At 40.9% G+C, this 20,592-nt stretch overlaps 1 protein-coding gene across 4 annotated transcripts in view; it reads right to left on the reverse strand.

The window, feature by feature from the left end:
* The window catches only part of dgki (diacylglycerol kinase, iota), a 71,497-nt gene extending 57,306 nt beyond the window's left edge, over nucleotides 1-14,191 (reverse strand). For all 4 annotated transcript variants that reach the window (XM_040139815.1, XM_040139809.1, XM_040139823.1 and 1 more), the window contains exon 1: nucleotides 13,695-14,191. In XM_040139815.1, coding sequence (XP_039995749.1) covers nucleotides 13,695-13,918 — 224 coding nt within the window. In that variant the 5' untranslated portion in view covers nucleotides 13,919-14,191. The remainder of the gene's footprint in view (nucleotides 1-13,694) is intronic.
* Between the last annotated feature and the right edge of the window lie 6,401 nt (nucleotides 14,192-20,592).

Genomic DNA, 20,592 nt, shown 5'->3' on the forward strand with positions numbered 1-20,592 from the left:
TCCACTTTTAGTCTAGAGGTGATCATCTCCCGAAAGGCCACAATCAAATGAAAAAACTACAGCAGGCAGAAAAAATATTGAAGACTTTTGTAAATGTGGGACTTTTTAAGACCTTCTGAGGCCTTTTTGAGGAAACTGAATGAAGTGCTTTTTAAGACTTTTCGTGACCTGGAGAAACCTGTGTACCGTAAGTCGAGGAACATTTCCATTGGCTATTTGTGGCTCAAAAACATAGCTGCAGAAATGTCACAGTCACCTAGGGACCAAGACTAATCGTTGCAGCTCGAAACGCAGGTGACATGTTAGTCAGTGTAACAATCATTTAACTAAAGCTAGTAACCTGGGAATGCTTTGTTTAATAGAAAGGAAGTGCTTCGCCAAGAAACCTCAAATTAAGAAAGATCCCTACTACTACTGTCCCTACCTACTAACTTTTGTTAGTTTCTTTTCAATAATATTGAAAAAAAAAAAAAAAAACTTCCCATCAGATATTAAAGAAGTAACACGTCTCCATCCAGGTTTTCCATCACGTTATGACTGTGCTCTCCCGCTCTCTCTCTCACATCTACCTCTGACACCTACATAATTGCAGTCTGTCAACGTGTTTGTGTGCGCACGCGTGTGTGTGTGTGTGTGTGTGTGTGTGTGTGTGTGTGTGTGTGTGTGTGTGTGTGAGAGAGAGCGAACACGTAATATGGGGGAGGCATCAGATTCACGCTGTGCATCTGTATCTGAATGCTTAGAATAGACAAACACAGAGAGAAGGCAGCAGGGAAAAAGGAGAAACGGATGGAGACGGAGAGAATAAAAGAAGATGAGGCAGAACGGGGGCAAAAGTGGATACAAAAAGAGGAAGCGAAAGGACAGAAAGCAACAGAAAACAGTAAAGTAAAATGGGGAAAGGATAGAAGAAAGATAGAGGATAGAAAGAAAAACAAACAATTTGCAACTATTTTGATGATTGATTTAAACATTTAATGGTTCCAGCTTCTCCAGTTTAAGGATTTGCCACTTTTTCCAGTCTTATGATGTAGTAAGCTAAACATCTTTGGGTTTTGGGATATGGGTCAAATACACAGAGCTATATGAAAACATTACCTTGCGCTCTGGGAAATGATTATGTTAATTTTTCACTATTATCTGATGTTTTACTGGCTGTTTAAACATCTATTTCATTAACCAAAAAAGAATCAGCAGATTTATCAATAATGAAAATATAATAATATAAATATCTCATAGACTACAGGAAGTCAGAGAAAGAAATAACAAATAAATAATAATAATAATAATGAATGTGATAAAAATCTAAAACCTTTACATTATAAACAGAGAAAGTAGGTGAATCACAAAAAAAGGTAAGTGTACTGTTTGTAACCTCAGGCTACAGCTGCCTAATAAAATTAATCATTTACTAATGACTCTCATCTAACCTGAGCAATTAGTCCACGCACGCGTGCACACAGACAGACACACACACACACACACAGAAAGAGAGAGCAAGATAAAGATGCTGTCTCACTAATTATAGCGTGTCTCTGCAGTTGAGGTCTGCCGGGTCGTGTGTTGGTGTGTGTGGGCGACCGAGTGTGTGCGCATCTTTTTGGGTCAGGGTGAAGATGCAAACTGGAAAAAGAATTGGAGAAAAACTTAAAACAAAAAAGTATTATTATTCAAGTACAGAGTCACACTGTAATATGTGTATGAGTGAGAGAGGGCTTTGAGTTGGGGACTCATCTTTCTGAGTGCTGAGAGATGATCAGTGTTCGGTAATCCTACCTGCCCACGCACGCACGCACGCACGCACGCACGCACGCGCGCACGCACGCACGCACACACACACACACACACACACACACACACACACACACACACACACACACACACACAAGAGACAACTGTCAAAAGGTCAGCGTTAATCCTTGGAGCACGTACATGTTTACGATCATGGTAGTGTGTATGTGTGTGTACATTAACAGAAACCTATAAATAGGGAGAGATGTAGATGTGAGTTTGGTACATCCCCCTGAATGTCCACTAAAGCTGCAACTATTAGTTGATTATTTGATTATCAAAATAATCGACTAATCTTCTTGGTCATTTTTTAAGCACAAATGACTAACTGATTTCAGCTTCTTAAATGTGAGAATTTGATGCATTTGATGAATTTGACAGTAGTAGACTGGAAATCTTTAGGTTTTGGACTGTTGGTCAGTTATGTCTGTTATGTCTTGGACATTTATCAGTTTCCCAACAGTTAACAGAACGAACAGGTAACTGATTAATCAAGAAAATAATCAGCACAATAATCGATAATGAAAATAATCGTTAGTTACAGCCCTAATGTCCACATTTACCGAAAGAAAACTAAAAAGAAAAACATTTTGGCGGCATCTAAACCAGACAGAATAAAACCCGATCTCCTCTGAACAAACAGCACCCGTTGGATGTGGAGCTGGTGGAGCAGCCGGCTGCGAGCTTCACCAAATTAGTCAGCACAACCATTAGGCATCTGAGCCGCAGATCTCTCCCATCCATCAAAACCTCTGAAATACATTTAAAAGATGATTACACCAGATAATAAAGCTAAGAGAATAAATCAAAATACAAAAATCCTCTGTTTCTCAGCTGAGGAATACATCTGGCAGCCAAGCAAAATAAAAAGTTGGAGAGTAAAACAAATTAAAGGATAACAGGTGAAAAACGTGAGACTGAACAAGGTAGCTAATTAAAAATATGGAATCACGTCGAAGATTCAAGTGTCCATTTCTACGGCTACCAAGACACTGAAAGCGAAATATATTTCCTGTGTATTTTTCCAAAAATACAAAAAGAATTTTATATTTTATATTATCGAAAAAGCTGTGGTCTTGTGACTATGTCAGAAAATGTGTTTATCTTAGGAGAAGACAAAAATATTGAAAAACAAAACTGTTTGTCTCTTTAAAGCAAAATCGGTAGCAAAATTATTTTAACATGCACTTAAGTGCGTATTTAACTTATTGTATTGAAGTATGATATTACAAGGAGCATAGTTTCTCACACTGATGTATTTGTGTAAAAAAAAAAAAACATGCTAGATTAGAGCTGCAGCTAAGAAGCATTTTCACTACCTGCTGTATATTCTTTGAGACACAAAAGTATGCCTGCGCACTGCCATTAAAGCCAAGTTGACACTGATATAACAGCAAGACGGAGACAAAGACAGTTAGAGCCGGAGTTGCAGTGATGGAGTCAGTGTCACCTCAGCAGTCAACTCCACAGGTTCATTATCGGCTCGAACGGCACAGATGGGCTTGTTGGAAGGGAGAGAGGAGGTGCTACTTTAAAAGTAAAAAAGCATACCAGGAAAAAAATGACTGCTGATCTCGCCAGAGGAAACTCGTTTCGAGGTGAGTTTTGTTTTAAGGCATGGTCAGAGGAGTTTTCGAGTAGTAGGTTTTTCTTTTTTTCTGTTCTTTTCTGAATTTTGTTCAGTTCTCTAATTTGACACCACCTGTGGGCCCCTTTTTCCCCTTCTACTTGTATTTATTTGTGCCATTATTTCATTATTTTACTACTGCTTTACTACTGTAAACACTCTAAATATACTGTACATAGGCTAGAACATTAAAAACACACTATTTTTTTTTTTTTTTGTAACTGGATAACCTATTTTAGGTGAACTTGTGTTCCTTCCTCCTTCCCCTCGGTAGCCACGATGCTATAAACAACCGCGATCTAACTATGAAAAGTAATCAGAACAGATAATTACTTAACTCACCAACTTCCAGATAATCAGCCATCCAGCCAGACAACTGTTCACCCAGTCAGCAAGGACACTAACCAGACAGTGAGTCTACCTGCCAGCCCATCAACCCGCCTACCACCCAGGTTTTCAGCTGAACGCTTTTTACTGATGAGGTAAGGTTTCTCTAATTTAACAAAAGATACATTAGCAGGTTTGGCTTAACGAGGGCTCAAACCCAGCGCCTCCAGCTAGGAGGCAATTAATCATACAGCCAGCCGTGTTTCAATTGGGAAAACCTCAAAGATAAATTGAGTGTGTGGACAGTACATTTTGTCGACGGTACAGTTATTTTTGTAGATGGAAGCGAGTGAATTGCATAGTGTCGTACCTTGATAAAATGTACAGCTTCTTCCAGGCCTGTGCCTCTTTCCTGTGCATCTGCGGAATGTAAACAGACATCTACAGAATATAATGCGGCAGGGAGGAGCCGTCAGGGAGGGTGTTCTGTCATGTGGTCTAAACCACAACAGGCTTTTGTTCCATTACAGCAAATTCAGTGCGATTAGATGACTGTAGTTTTAATATTCGTATTGATGTGGTCGGCAATTGCCTGCCAGGCTGTTAGCTCGCCTTTGTCGATTCAGTTACCATGCCGCTGCGTCTTTGGTTATTATACCGTACTATCGGATCATGTCTGTAGCTCAAAAGTGTGACTGTGACTTCAGAAATCGATCGCAGTGAGAAGTTAAGCTAAATAAAGCAAGATCTTTATTAATAGGTCTCTTCTTTGTGAAATACCCTGATAAACAACACTGGCCGTCATTTGTTAAAAATTAAAAAAGGCCACAACAGGAGAAATATATCTGCTAAAGTGTTTTAGAAACCTCTTTTCACAACTAGACAAGTGTCTGATGGAGAAGGAAGTAACTGACGAATCTTCAACACGTCAAGGTTTCTCTTCAATGAGGTTCCTCTTCGTCTCTATTACACCAGGAAGATCCACTTCTGTTTTCTGTTCTGTTTTTGCTTTTTGCCCTCTTACTCCCCCCCCGGTCCATTTCCAAGCAGGAAAAGCCTCTTACAGCCAGCTAGACGACTAATAAGGAGTGGCTCCTGTCAGCCAATCCCCCTTAATGCCTCAGCACACTGCATTATGGGCAAAATAACCCCCCCCCCCCAAAAACACACACACACACACACACACACTCGCTTGCACTCTCAAACACTCCTGAAAAGGCTAGGAAAGGCGAGAGAGAAAGAAGTCTGAAATCCCACCCTTCCAAAAAGAGACATCATCATTCCTGTTCTCAGCAGAAAATGACTGATGTGCATAAGTGTAAACAAACACACCACGAGCCAACTGGAACAACGTTACTCAGAGAAGGTAGAGAAGGGTTGTTCTACCGCCTCTGTCTGTTTTTAATATGTGTGGGTATAGAAAGAGGAGAAGGAGGGCGGGCTAACATACACACAGGCATTATCCAACACGTTTGACTAGGCAAAGAAAAGACAAACCGACTCCCCTTAATATCACAGCATCCGTTTTTTTACAAACGACTCGTATTAAGTTTGACCTCCTCTTCACATTAAATAGACATTGACTCCATTCAAGATGTATAAAATATGTTTTTAAAAAAGGACCATTAAGCTATTTGTCAGGCTAAAAAGTAAATTATAATAATTTTTACAATTTTTTAATAATGTTATTATTACAACTGTGTTTTACAGTTGTTCATTTTCTTTTTATACTACAGGCTCTACTTATGGATGTCCACAAGAGGAGTTATCGTTGTTGATAAATTGATAAATACTTATATCTCTTTACAAGTACATTACAGTGTTTAATAAACCAGGTCGCCCGATCACCTGATCCAGTGGAAGCAGGAAACAAGGAAGAAAAACAAAAAAAAAGAACCAGAAATGTGGACAGAGATGTTTGTTTTGTGTTGTCCGGGTAAATAACTGAATCCATTGTTTTCAACCAACAAACCAAATTACATGTGACAGCAAATATAAGATGTCTGAGTTTTAAAATGCTGGCCAAGCAAAAGAGCAAGTTAAATGTCAACTTGAGCTTTGGGAAATTGTTTTGGGCGTTTTTCACTATTTTCTCGAATCTTCATAGACCAAACGAGTATTTCATTTATAACGAAAATAATGGTGTTGATTTTGAAAACGGTTGTTAGTTGAAGCCCTCACGGTAACACTAAACAACTTTTATGACAATTTACGACAAATTCTCTGGCATCTTTGACTGTAAAACTGTAGCGATTTATGGCCACGAAAAGTAAAAATCTAGAGGTAGTTTTATCATCAACACGCAAAAATGACACACCGGTTTAATCTTTCAAAAATGGTTTCTGTTGACCTCTTATGTCTTTTGAATTACCCATGCTTGCATCCAGTTTATTCTCTCCTCCTCTTCCTCCTCCAACTCCTGATCCTAACAGGAAAAGAGGATAATAAATATGCACGTATACGTGTTCAGCCATTCCGGAGATGAGAGGAGAGAGGGAAAATTGTGTCAGTGAGCTTTGTATTTCATCAACAATTGGTGTTCTGATCGTCTGCTTAAAAATTCATGAGTGTCTTCAAGCTGCCCAGACTCTGATCCAAGCGTTCCATGAATTTAACACAGACTGTGCTACAAAAACCAGCTCATACACTGCTTGTATAAAACATACGGGGGGAGCTCTTTCTACATTATACTAAAGAGTTTACAGGTGTATTCAGGTGAAAGCTCTCATTCCTTATTGATTTTATCTGTTAGATCCACTTTAGCCATGAGCGGAATATGGATAAAAATGGGAGCTGGCAGTTTAAAAAACAAACAGGAGAAGAGTATTTACAAATGATTTGATCGAATTATCTAATTATTCAGATAGGGGGGGTCTGTGTCTGTCCATTCTGTTCCTTTCCGAAACTGACAATCTGACATTCAGATCCACGTCACACAGTGATTGGTCATCCGATGCATAAAAATAACTTTGTTTATAGAGAAACTTTCAAAACACAGTAAAGGCTGATGGAAATTATAGCCTGACTGACACTGATATCAATATTTGGAAGTTTAAAAAAAAAAAAAAAAAACAACAAACGATATATTGGCCAATAGTTTGTTTTTGTTTTTCTACGTAATCTCAAACTCAAACAAACAATTTGTGTTCGTTCTTCTTTTTTTGGTGACGAAGATACATACTGAGCGCACAACATTTTACAGTTGAAAACCCGACTTGTCAGTGCTCTCTGTTGTTTCCAAACCAAAGATTGCTGACTTATGCACCAAATCTGGCTCCATCTGAACGTATGGTATATCAGATGTGACTGTATGCCCCGGGGGGAATAAAAGGAGAATAAAAAGATGATTTGTGTGTACTCTCTGTGATGACTGCTGTCCCCAGTAAGCATGACTGTTCTGAACAAGTAAACACGTTGAATGTTGTCCCCTTTTGTGTGTAGTGAGTGTTTCTTCTGTTTTTACCGCTTCAAATTGAAATTTCCCTGGGGAAAGAAATTCTATTATACTGCACCGTGATGTATTGCTCGGTTACACAATTAGTGTAAGCAGCATGACGGTACAGGGGTTTCTAAATATGAAATATCTCTTTCCTTTAGGCTGTTTTAGACTATTGACCCGTGTACATTGTTTATATAAAACAGCTGCAGACTCGGATCACAAGGTTAAAAATTCATGCCCCACGATAAGTACGCCTATGAAATCTGATACGGCTCTACGCCTCAAATCTCATCTCAAACGTGCCTTTCTCCTGTACACTTTCATCTGCATAGCTGAATTAAGAGAAAAACAACATTATGATGTTGCCCACATTTTTAGAGAAATAGAATTAAAGCTTTTGCCGTGAAGGAAGAACACTCTTTTCTGGTGGACTCATGAGCTGTTCACACAGCATCGATAAGCAGCAGAAGAGGCTCGTATTGTAAAAAATATGTCGGGGGACCTTAAATGCGTACTGACTAGGCTTGTTTTATTTTTAGAGCCAGAAAAAACTTTTATTGCCTGACCTAATGTTTCAGTTCTCCTTTGGGTAACACAGTAATTGTCTTAAAATGTGTCAGCACCAATCTGGCGCTATTGCCCCGTCATCATTTTTTTTTCTGCTTCTCCTCCTTTTCCATATAATTTGGGTCGTTTCACACCTTTGACATTGGCTCAAAAAAAAAAAAAACTGCCCTTTGTTCTTTCTCTTCCCCTCTCCCTCCATCTTTTTTACCCCTCCCCGTATTCCTGCCTTTGTATTTTGTCCTAATTGAAGGCTGAATAACGAGTTTTATATTCTGGCGGCGTTAGATGATGAAAGGCTTTTGATCACAGTTTACCCCTGCAGGTGTTGCACAGCAGTAGCAACATGACATACATTTATATGTTTTTCCCCTCTTCTTGTTTTTCATGTGTCTTTACAGTCTTTATTCCCTACTGTATGTTGTCTACAAGAAGGCATGAAACCCAAAAGTATATTGGACTTTGGTATGAAAGGCACTTATTGCAATCTGTTGTTTGTGAAGTGGCCTGTAAATAGTGAAAGGATAATGTTACGACATCCCGTCCTGTGGCAGATTGTTTCTGCGCCATTTCCCACAAAGGCGGTGGTGAAATCTCACCACATGATAAGCTGGGGTCGATGAAACATAGCATTTGTTTCTTTGTACTTTCCCTGTTGGGCAAAAAGCTCATGTTGGCATTTTTACCAGCAGAGTCAGAGGTCAGAGGCGGCTGGTTGGTTTGCCAGGTAGAGGTTTCATGCTGTTTTGTCACATCATGTGTGATTCTGCATGGTCCAAGGTTGAATCTTGACAGCACTGTCATATCTGAGGTTCAAATAAGATGCCGACAGCAGCATTTGACAGTGCGGCAAATAATTCTATGTGCAGGCGAACAAGCAACCGTAGAGAGAAAACATCAGCTCTCCAAACCTTTAAGCGGATCCAGTTTTACAAAACCGGATGGGAAACTCAAAGCAGGAAACTTATATTAAATGAAAATGAAACGTTTTGTATTCACAGTTTTGTTCAAATTTGTTTCAATATACTGTGCTGTGTATGTTTTTAAATATACTGTATAATTTAAGATGTTTGTACCTATATGAATACATGAAGATATAATGTGTACCTGGACTATCTGTCATGTACTAGTCTGCATCTGTTACCATTTTCTTAGTCTGTTTGTTTTGTGTTTGTTCACTTTTGCTTCGTTCCATGTTTGTGTGTATATACAATAAAGAACTGATCACAGCAAAAAAAAGTGTATTTAATCCCACATACATTTGCTATATTTTAACATCATGTATATCAATATCGGAAGAAGTTTTTCGATTTGAAAACAGTGCATAACGAAAATATTCCTCAGTTGCCGTCATTTTTGCAACGTTGACCACAACCGCCCAATACCATACATCCAGAAAAGTATAAATATAATTAGCACCGTATAACCAATATGGTATCCTCTTACAGTGTATATCATCATATCTCCGAGGGCTAATCCAAGCTGCATTTTGTACGAACATTTTGTACGTTAATCTCAGTCAATTGTGGCAGTAAAAGGATATTCAAGTAGGGCTGCAAATATTGTAGGTGTCTAGGTATTGGCTACATACATTAGGACTTCAGAAAGGGTGTTCAAGGATGAAACTGTTGGATTGTGAGTTCAGGTCGGACTACATGTGCTGTTATGACACTATGAACACTACAGGAGCTCTGTTAATGCTCTGTCTTATGGATGGATTTGGGGTGCTGTAGAGGGTTTCTAGTGTTTTATGAGTAGTGGTAATGTAGATGAAGAACTATCTTGTCAGATGTTTAGTCCAAAAGACATAAAATAGATTGACTGACACAGACAGACAGTGAGCATCGGGAAAAAACAATTCACTGACTCACTGACTCACTAACTCACTTACAGGTTAATTATCCAGCTGCTTGACTGGCCTGCTAACTGATTTAATGTCTTACAAACTAACCGGCATGCTGACTAACAGGCTGTCATCATACGAGCGCACACACGCGCGCACACACACACACACACACACACACACACACACACACACACACACACACACACACACACACAGAGTGACTTTCTTTCTGACTGAGGAAGGGCTGTCATGCAGGCAGGCGAGTGAGACGTTTAAGAATAGATAAAAGGAGGGACAGGGTTCTGGGAACACACACACACAAAGTGTGACGAATGTCTGGCAGATAAGTTACACGTGCCTTACGCTGCCATAAACACATAATACCACAACCCCACAACCCCACACACACACACACACACACACACACACACACACACACACACACACACACACACACACACACACACACACACACACACACACACAGCCTTTGATGTCCAACAGCATCATTTCTCAGGTCTCTCATATTGCCACATATGGTAACTCACTTCTTGGCACTGGCCACTTCAAAGCTATGTAAACTACCTTCTTACAAACCATCTCGCTTGACCGGCTAATGCCATTTCCTTTCACATGGCTGGTTCTATGAAGAGAAAAATGAACAGATTATCCATAGCTTTATCCAATAAGGTCAAAGGTCAGAACATCACCAAGACACGGCATGGTGACCCACACCCCTGCGTGTCCCTACAGTTGTCACGTGTGGTGAAGAGGTCTGAGAAAAAGACACAGCCAGAGATTTAAACTGACATAATTAAAGATACCAGACTGCATTCATCCAGTCAATGAACATTCTGTTGAGGATTAAAAAATACAGCAAAACAATAGGCCGATTCCCATTGTAGTATAGAGCACATTAAAATCTCTCGTATGGTGAGACTGTCAGAAAAACTCCATTAAAAATGAGCGAGAGTCTCATGGTAAATTCACCATTAATATTTAGAGAAAATACACTGTGGTGGACAGTACCAAACAGTGGCTGCACTTGATGCCAGGTTCTCTCTCTCCAAATGAAATTAATCCAACTAGGGATTCCACCAAAGCCATTTACAATACATGAGTGCTGAATAAAATAACCAGGAAACTGCTGCAGAGCAGAGGGTGACATGGGTGGAAAATATTCTTCCCATCTCCCCAATCACTATTTTTTTCTTCTCATCTTTTTGTCTTCGCATCTGTGCCAATTCCCTCCCCCACTGATCCAGTCACTTTTTAGTCCCAACCCCATTTTAAAAGAGAAATGTGGAAAGGAGCCTTGTCATCACCCAGCAGAGATTCCAGAGAGTCACTGTGCCTGGCAACAAAATTGTCCGGCATATAACATCCTCTAAAAATCACAAATTTTTATTTTTTTCTAAATTTTGGTTTTTTTAATGATTAAAACAAACAAGATAAAACATGTTAATTGATGTGCTTTAGAGGAGCTGGTAGGTGTTCTTTTTTATACTTTGGACAGAGCCAGGCTAGCTGTTTCCCTGTGTTGGCAGTCTTTATGCTAAGCTAAGCTAACCGCTTGGCGGCCGTAGCTTCATATTTATCGTACAGATATGAGAGTGGTATCAATCTCCTCATCTAACTCTAAGCAAGAAAGCAAATATGCGCATATCTCAAAATGTTGAACCATTCCTTTAAGGAAAGAAAACGTCATGGGATGCGTAGGTGTAGTTTGCTGCTTGACTGCACACATCCACACTGGTCCAGCTGTTAGAACAGCTGTAGGAGCAAGCTGACAAATGTAGCCTCTTAAGAAGCTTTTGATGACCAGAACTAAAATTGTTTTGCAGAACACTAAGTCTCAAATATTACCTCCAGGCTTGCACACAGTGACCATCATACAAACAAAACTAAGTCAAAATGTCTGAAGCATCACTATGAGAGTCCCCACATGTCAAATATGAACAATTTATTTTTTATATTCATATTTGACTGTATTTTAATATTTCAGTCAGTGTTCACTGCAATAAACCGGAAGATCTGAGTGTATCAGCGGCTGAAGACTGATGAGCGCATCTCTAAACATCCAAAATGTCACTTTAATTTCTTGAATTTATTTTTAGCTAATAATCAAACATCGTGACTTCACGCTGAAACTCTGCAGCATATAAAAATGACTGACTGATAAGAATATAAAATATAAATTGCTCCAAACTCCTGTCTACTTCCAAGAGTTGGATCTCCCCAGGTTGTACAGCAGTCCTCATTTCACACAAGCCTCTACTCCAGATTGAATAAACTAGATATTCACAATGTACCAAATCCAGTATTTTCCAGGCAACAGTTTCATTAGAGCAAACTACTCCTGCAGTTATAAAATTGAAGAGGGTGAATCGGCTGCGGCACTCTCCATAATGCACAATCTCCTGGAAACCTCACTTAACCAAAGATGGTTTCCCCCAGGGAAAACACCCAGAGTAAGAGAAAGACTCTGTAAAAATGCTGATACAATAAAAGTGAAAGAGCGGTGACTCTCTGCTGGGTACTGTCTTTGCCCTACAGTACATGTAACTCAAGCGGGTGTTTAAAAAAAGACTATGGATGTTCCAAAAAAAAAAAGAAAAAAGAAAAAGAAAAATAATGAACAGGACACATTATTATCTGTCATTGTACTAGGATTATACTGTACCACCCCTTTCTCAAATGAGATGAATTTCCTTCCCAAATGGGCCAATTTATTGTGTTTTAATGTGTTTACGTGATGCAAATTTAATCTCACTGTGGTGCTAATTGCTGGTGAAGTAAAGAAATAAAACGCTTCATATAAAGCCAACGTGAATCTTCTTTCATGTTTAACTGATACTAATTTACAGAATATGGCCTTAATTTATAAATCCGAGGAATACAGATTTTATTTGTCGTATTAAGGTAAATGCAGAAGGACGGAGAGCAAAAACAAATGTCTGAATTTCAACCATAAACTGAAGGGCAGATATATGACGTTACCACCGTGTACAAATATTCACTTGTGATCTCGGTGCTAAAGCTCTGATGCTGTGGTTGGATTTCGGCAGATTTGGATACATAAAACTGTTGCTTTGCTCTGCCACAGTGCCCCAAATCACACACACAGATAAGTTAATCGTACAAAAACAAGTTAAAATGATTGATTTGACCTCCACATGCACATCAATTCCGGTACAGAGACTGACACGTACACCTAGATAGAACCAAGAACTTAGAGAAGATAGATAGATAGATAGATAGATAGATGCCACACATTCGTGACAGTGACATCTGACAACCAAAACTGCTGTGTGAGTGTGAGTACGTTTGTGTGTGCGTGCTTGGTCTCTGGCCAGTTTTCACTATCAACAGCAGCTGCCAGTCGCACCAGGGTGTCAGGCTGCTGCTGGCATTCACATTCACACACACACACACACACACACACACACACACACACACACACACAGTAACACTCATACAGACACAAGCACGCTGGCCATAAATCAATACTGTTTCTCCCCCACCCCCAAACACAACAGGGCTACAACACCACAGGGAAATGCTTGAGCCCATATACACAAAACACACACACACACACACACACACACACACACACACACACACACACACACACACACACACACAAACACAGACACACACTCACACACTCACTGTTGTGAATGCAAAATTGTTTTGATCCATCACTGACATGAGGTGAAATGCTGCTGCTCTATGTGTGTTCATCAGTGTCACGTTGAGGCAGTTAACAGCATGATGGAGACCATAACGTGGCCAGCCTGGGCAAGCCAGAGCTACCATACCAGAGCAGGTGTAGCGATATGAAAAATCTAGCTTTTAAACTGGCAAAATAACATCTAATGTAGCCCCCCCTCGCCCCCCCCACTCTGTCCTGTGTCTGAGCTCTAGCTAGCTTACATGTAATTATTTCAATAGCATTAGCTTCTAACATGTTCAATTAAAATGTATGAAATAATGAAAGGATGAATATGAAATATAAGCACAAACAGATACATAAATACACCAACATGTCCTCCTCTGGTCAATATCCTGTCCCAGCATCCTCCCAGCTCTCCACTCACCGATACGAGGTCTGTTTTCTGAACGCCAGTCCTCTTAATTTATCCTCCAGAGTCTCTTGCTCCATGTCGGGCAGGCTGCTGAACGTGTCGCTGCAGCAGCCCACGGCAGCTTCCTCCGAGCCGGCGCCGGACTCCGAGTCTCCCCCGTCGGCTCCCAGTGAGGCCAGTCGCCCGCTGAAGCCCCCCGCCGCCGGGCTGGTGCGGTCCTTCGCTTGGGGGTCCATGCTGGTCGGTCCTACCGTCTGTCTTTCCCCGCGCTGGACCCCCCCTCCTCTCCCCCGGCTTATGAGAGGGGGACACGGATGCCGGTGGCGGAGAGGAGAAGCGGAAGGTTTGGCGGGGAACGAGTGACACAACGCTGGCGTCTCGGTTGCAGTTTGACCGCTGTGATTCCTGCCCGTTGACCGCCTTTATATACCGCAGGCAGGCACGGCAGCACGCGCAGCCGCCTGGACAACAGACCAAACTGCACTCACGAGCCCCTGACAAACTGGGAAGGACCCACGTCAAGCCACTGACGCTAGCCAGGAAGTAGGGTGACCTGAAACTTCAAAATAAAAGCCAAATAATTCCTAAAAAGCTCCCCGTTTTGTTACAGCTGAGCAGAAAACTAACCGAGAACTGGCTGTGCAAAAAATATCTTGTACTGGTATTTAGTGGTAAAAAAAAAGTATGTTTTAAAATTGATGTAGTACCATATGAGTCCATGCATAGTTTGAGATGTTAAACTTAGTTTTAACAGAGAGCGCATCCTGGTTTTATTTGATTTTTTACTTTATTTTATTTGTCTTTCTACTCAGTTTTAATCATCTTTATATATTTTCTATTATCTCATATCACTGAATAGGTTTTACCTTTTACCTTAAGAGGTTGGTCTATTTTGCTGCCCTGGTGCAGCACGCTGTAACTTGAGTTTCAAAAAAGTGCCTTACAGATAAAGACTATTATTATCATTATTATTGTTATTATTATCATTATAATTTTCACACTGTAAAACATCATTCAGGAATTCAGTGGAATCAAACAACCTTTTCTCACTAACTTAACCTAATTGTATAAGTTTTATAAATTTCATGTTAATTCAACTTAAATTTCTGTGTTTTTATATTCAGATCACCTCAGAGCTCGTAAAAATGAGGTCTTTTGACTTGATGTGATGAGTTGAATGAATGTACTGCTGAGAGTTCACCCAGCTCATTAAATTAAGTTTTTAAAGAGACAAAAGTAGCATATTAGCAGACTTCCCGGCATGCATTATTAAAACTCTCCAAAGACCCCTCTATTTTTTAATTTGTAGAAAAAATATTCATGAAGGAAACCGTGTGTCTTGAATATACATTAAGTCCTGGTTGTTTCTTGTCATAATAATGAAAACAATGGAAAACTAGTGTCAATTTCAGCCCCTGACCCCTGCACAATTATAATGTGACAAAGTCACCGAGGGCAGCCTCACATGTTGCCTTTGCGCTATCATGGGTACAAACTGGCTTCAACAGGATTAGCCACTGCTATAAATTCTTCCTGTCAAATGAGGAACAGAATTTTTCGAAAACAGGAAAAATGTCAAAGGAAAGCAAAACCGATTTCATAATTAAAATGTTTAATTACGATTTGCAGTCTAGAATCAAACAGAAATCATTTACTAGAATGACAGCAAGTTTAGAAAGGACAAAGATTAGAAATCAGTGCCGGTTTATTAGGATGTGGGCACTGTCATTTTTCACGTTTGTGTTGACGAACAAAATGAACCTTGAATTACTTTCTTTAAAAGGCTTTTATTGTTAAAAAACATGACCGGAAGTCGGAATCTTTGAGACGGGACACAGGTTTTAAAAACTTGGAGAGCGCGAGCTGCCGCGAGGGCGGCGACAAACAGACAAGTCCAGCGTGTGCAACACCGCAGCTGACTACAGCGTCCGTCCGTCCGTCCGGCCATCTGGTCCAGGGGACGAGCAGCGTGGCATTGTGGGATACTCCCTCTCCTCGTGCTTTCTGCAGCATCATCAGTCAGAAAGTAGGGCAGAGGGTGAGAGCCCGCGCGCGCGCGCCCACGCACGCCGTCAGCATCTCACTCTCAAGCGCCAGTCTCACACACAGACACACACACACACACATCATATGAACTGTTTGTGTGTGTGTGTGTGTGTGTGTGTGTGTCAGATGTGTCACGACTGTAATGTTCTGGTGTTTATGTCTTACTGTAATTTGCAGTCGGTCTTGCCTGTCAGACAAATATATTGCCCTTTTTTTTTTTTTCACCGAAGTGCATCTCCATCAAGTCATCACTGACCTCAGGTGAACTGTGTGACCTTTTTTTTTTCCCACGGGGGGGGGTGGTAGCATCTGTCCGCGGTCCCTGCCGTTACTGACCATAAATCATTTTCGCAGGACACGCATGATGGGGCTCGAATAACAGACTTGTGTGCAGTCGCTGTGGCTGATAACAACTTCGGTTCGGTTGCACGTAGTTATCATCGCGAAAACCCTTTTTTTTTTTTTTGGTTTGTGGTCAGTGGACGATTAAAAAGGGGCTCCGGGTCGGCACGAAGGACCCGCTGAAAGCCCTGAGAGCAGGAGAAATTCAGGTTTAGGTGTTCAGTCGTTTTTAGATTCAAAAAATCAGTCTGTTGGATGAAAAAAGAAAAAGAAAACATGTCCCAGTGAGGTTTTTTTATCAAACATTGCTTATTTTTTCTGATAGGTCCTTTATAGTGGACATCAAGGCATTGTTTGTGTCTGTTCTTTGCCATTTTTGCGTCAGGACAAAATTTTTCTGTCTTGCAAAGGAGGTCTTGGGGTCTTACATGCCTGGGTAGACTCATTTCAGTCGTCCAGGCAGTAATCCGAACACCACACACTTGCAGAGAAAATGTCTGTGGACCCAAGATGACCCTCACACCAACTGCACCAGGGTTTTAACTGGCGAGCTGCGGACCAGCGGCCACCAGCGCAGCCCGGGGAGCGGGGCCAGAAAACGACGCGCAGCTGAGGAGCCCCGCTTGCACCGCGCCCCTCCGGCGAGGGCGGGGCAGAAGCCCCCTCGCAGCGCTCCGCCTTCGCCCCTTGCTCACCTGGCGGAGCCCGGAGTCTCGCCGGGGGACACTCCAACACGCACGGGACGGACACGTGTCCGCCACGGGAGACACAGGCGCATCGCCAGGTCTCAGGAGGGTACGTAGGCGTAATCGAGGCGCTGACTAAGTACCTCAGTACATCTGTCGAATCCTCTGATGTGAAAATCCGGAGGTCGAGCGGTTTTCATCCTCTCCGCACCGCAGGCTTCTTGGCACCAGTCATGCCTCTTTCTTTTTTTTTTTTTTTTCTCCCAAACCAAGCTCGTGGTTGATGAGTGAGCAGCAGCCAAACGAGCCTGCCTACCGCCCGGGTTTCCGTCGGCGGCAAAACCCACCTGTCTGGGTCGTATCTCATTTCCAAGGAAACACCCAGAAGGAACGGAACACTGTCTTGTGAAATTTCTCCGAGAGATGAAAACACAGATGCTAAGTTCAGTTTTAAGGGGCCTTCATTTGACAGGCCCACATATTTTGACTTGATATATTTTACAGCTCTTAGCATCTCATGGTTTTTTATTAAGTATCTCATAAATATGAACGTCAAAAGTTTGACTTTGTATCATGTTTTGCTTTGGTATCTTTAGCATGAATTTAACTTCATATTTCATTTTTTTTACTTACTATCTCCTACATTTAGCTCAGTATCTCATAAATGCAATCTAAAGTATCACATTTTTAACTTAGTATCTCTGACATTTAACTATGCATGTGATAAATTTGACTTAGTGTCTATTTTTGACTGAGAACTGACTCAGAATTTCCACTTGTCATGAGTATATATATATATTTTTTTTTTTTAAATCATTCCTAACTTTTCAACCTTTTTCGTGTGGGCCTCACAGACCTCTCTGGGACTAGCGGTATTTTCAATCTGACGAGACCAGGCTCCAGAAGAACTATTTCGGAAATTTCCTCTGTAAAGCTCCGATTAAAAGGGGTTCTTCATTGACAGTTGACAAGTTGTGTGCCTGAGAACTCCCGCAGCCCCGAATCAGAGTGTGACCTCGGATCACGGCCCCTTCACCTATTCGCAGAGTCTCCGGCGTTTCATCGCACATTTTTTAGGAAGTCTGCGGCATTATTCACATCGTTTTTGTGACAAACAACAATGCGCCGTGACTGGAGCGGTGGTGGAACTTCATTGTTGCTGCGTTACTATGAGACCGGACTGTTATGAGGATCTGGGACTGTGAATTGTCATGGGACTGTCGGGGCAATTTGCACTACTTATTATGAGTCACGGCTGCTGATCTATTTTAGGATCGCTGACATTTTAGAGAAGGTAGAGGCTCCTCCACAGACCAGCGCGTGAACCGCGAGGCCCCTTTACCGTCCTCATGGAGTCTGGCCTTGGCTTGATTTAAAGCCAGCGCCTCACGATCCCCCAACAACAGAATAACCAGGATCTACTCTAAGGAGAGAAACTATGTTGGTATAAATTGTTATCTAATTGCACAATAAAAACAAGCATTCATACAAATGAAATATTAATTTCCAAATTAACAGACTAAACTATTCAGTATTTCATTTATTGATATTTAAATGGACAATAAAAAGAACAATTACAAAGAATTTAAAAGGGGATTTATTTATTGAATTTTATGTTGCTTTATTTCTAATTTGACCCATTTATTGATGGATTAATATTTTAATTAATAAATTCTTCATATAATTCTTCTTTTTAATCGCCCCCCCCCCACCTTAAATATCAATTAAGGAAATGTTTAGTAACCTTGTGTATCCATGGATTAACTCCTTCATTTGTAAGAGCCTTCATCAATTCCTGTTTTTATCGTCCAGTCAGATATCAGTTAATGAAATGTCTCATAGCTATGTCCCCGAAACACGTGGTCCTCCATGAGGATTCAGTCCTTAGAGGAAGCCCCATGGTGATACCATTTTAAAAAGGGCATCGTAGATTTACCACAGTAAGAACAGAGAAAAAAAAAGAGCATTTTAAACAGCGCTGAGACATTTCCTGATGTTTTCCCTATGTTATGTACAATTCTGTGTCTCTTTGGCGGCGTGTTATGACTATCAAAAATGAATGAGCATGAAGACTGCAACTTTTGTTTGTTTCTCTGAATGCTTGTTACAGTGAGGTACGTCCCTGCATGTACTTCAGTCTCTAGCATCACCCTTCTTAAAACAAACAAACAAACAGAAAATCTGTTTCAGCAATAAAACACGGACCCAGAGGACCCAATAAAGCTCAAGATAAAACTAGCTGAGGAGACAAATCTATATCTGTACCGTGTTGTCAATGCCATGGTATTAAGTTAAGGGCCATCATGTACCAAAACATGACAAACCCCTCAAAATTTACAGCCTGCGGACACATGGTGACACTACCATCGCCACAACAATGGTTCCTTATCGTCACCGCGGCTTGTACATGGTAAAACTCGAAATACAATCCATTATCATCGCAATACCACAGTGTATTTTTAGTGAGGGAGGCAGAGCAAGTCGACCTCAACTTAAAAAAAAAAAAATGACACCAAGAGGAAAACGTCACCACCAACAGTCCACCGTGAACAGACCACACACAGAAACGGGAAATATGCTTTTACTAAGGAAAATACTTTATTCATTTGGATGCAAAAAGACAGAGAGCCCGGGTCAGGCCGGCTTTACAGAGAAGCAACATCGAAATGAAATCTGATCTGGGAAAACGCTCTCCACTGGCTGCTAGAGTTTCACACTTAACTCGAAGAGAATTGCTCATGAAAATTTCAAACTAAAAAAAAAATCAAGATCTAATCGTGCGTTTTCCTACGATCCCCCCTGTAGAAGTTTTACGGACTCGGCAGCGTATTGTGGTTCTGGCTCCTCGACACTAAGATACCATGGAGAAGATGCATCCTAGCAACATACAGATTTGACAGTAAATCCTCGATGGTACCAACAAAGACCTAAATATACAAATCTTGTGTTCTCGTCTCTTTAACTGGGCTCAATTCAGATTGGCAGATTGACTCGCCCTCAGTTGTAAAACACCCTTTGTTGCATTTTCTGGGCTCAATTAACTTTAGATAGTGGATGTTACTGAATTTTTATCAAATGGACGACCGTTGGTATTTACAACGTGGATAAATGTGAACTGGCCTCGCGCCTGGTTTGGTCTGTAACACACGTGAGAGAACGCGTTTCAGTAAAGCTCCGAAAATTGAAAAACCCCACCTGTAATAGACTTGACACGAGCAGTTAAGACTTTCAAAGTAATTATAAAACTAAACCAAGAAGCAAGTCGACACAAACCCTGGAACTGAGGCCTGTTGAGTTCATAATTTATCAACAGCACAGAATCCAAAATAGACTCGGAATGAATTATGGATTGGTTTGAAAACTACAGATCCCATACGGACACATTTAGACTTCCTTAATTATTAACAACTCATATTTACAAAAATAGATACTTTGTTTGTTTTTTTTTGTTTTTTTTTTTTTTTTTTCATTTCCGGGAAGAAATATTTTTGGCAAATGCTGAAAAATAGCAGATAAAGACTCTCGGAGCTGACAGTGAAAGTGTGCAAAGCGACACTCTGCCCCAAGTACGATGACAGGATCGATGACTCTCTTATGTCTGTGCGGCGAATATGAAGCTAGAGCAGAGACTGGAAACAGCTTGCCTGGCTCTGTCCAAAGGCAAATAAATCCACACGCTACATCTTATTGGTTACTCAGTGAGTTTTTAGAGGTGCTCGTAGGAGCTTTGCCTTTGCTTCCAACAGCTGCCGGCTGTGGCTTCATATTCATCATCCGGACGTAAGGGCGGTATCAGTCCTCTCGTCTAACTCTCATGCAGGAAGCAAATAAGCTTT

The sequence above is a fragment of the Xiphias gladius genome, chromosome 2 (genome assembly GCF_016859285.1).
Source record: "Xiphias gladius isolate SHS-SW01 ecotype Sanya breed wild chromosome 2, ASM1685928v1, whole genome shotgun sequence".
Classification (NCBI taxonomy): Eukaryota; Metazoa; Chordata; class Actinopteri; order Istiophoriformes; family Xiphiidae; genus Xiphias; species Xiphias gladius.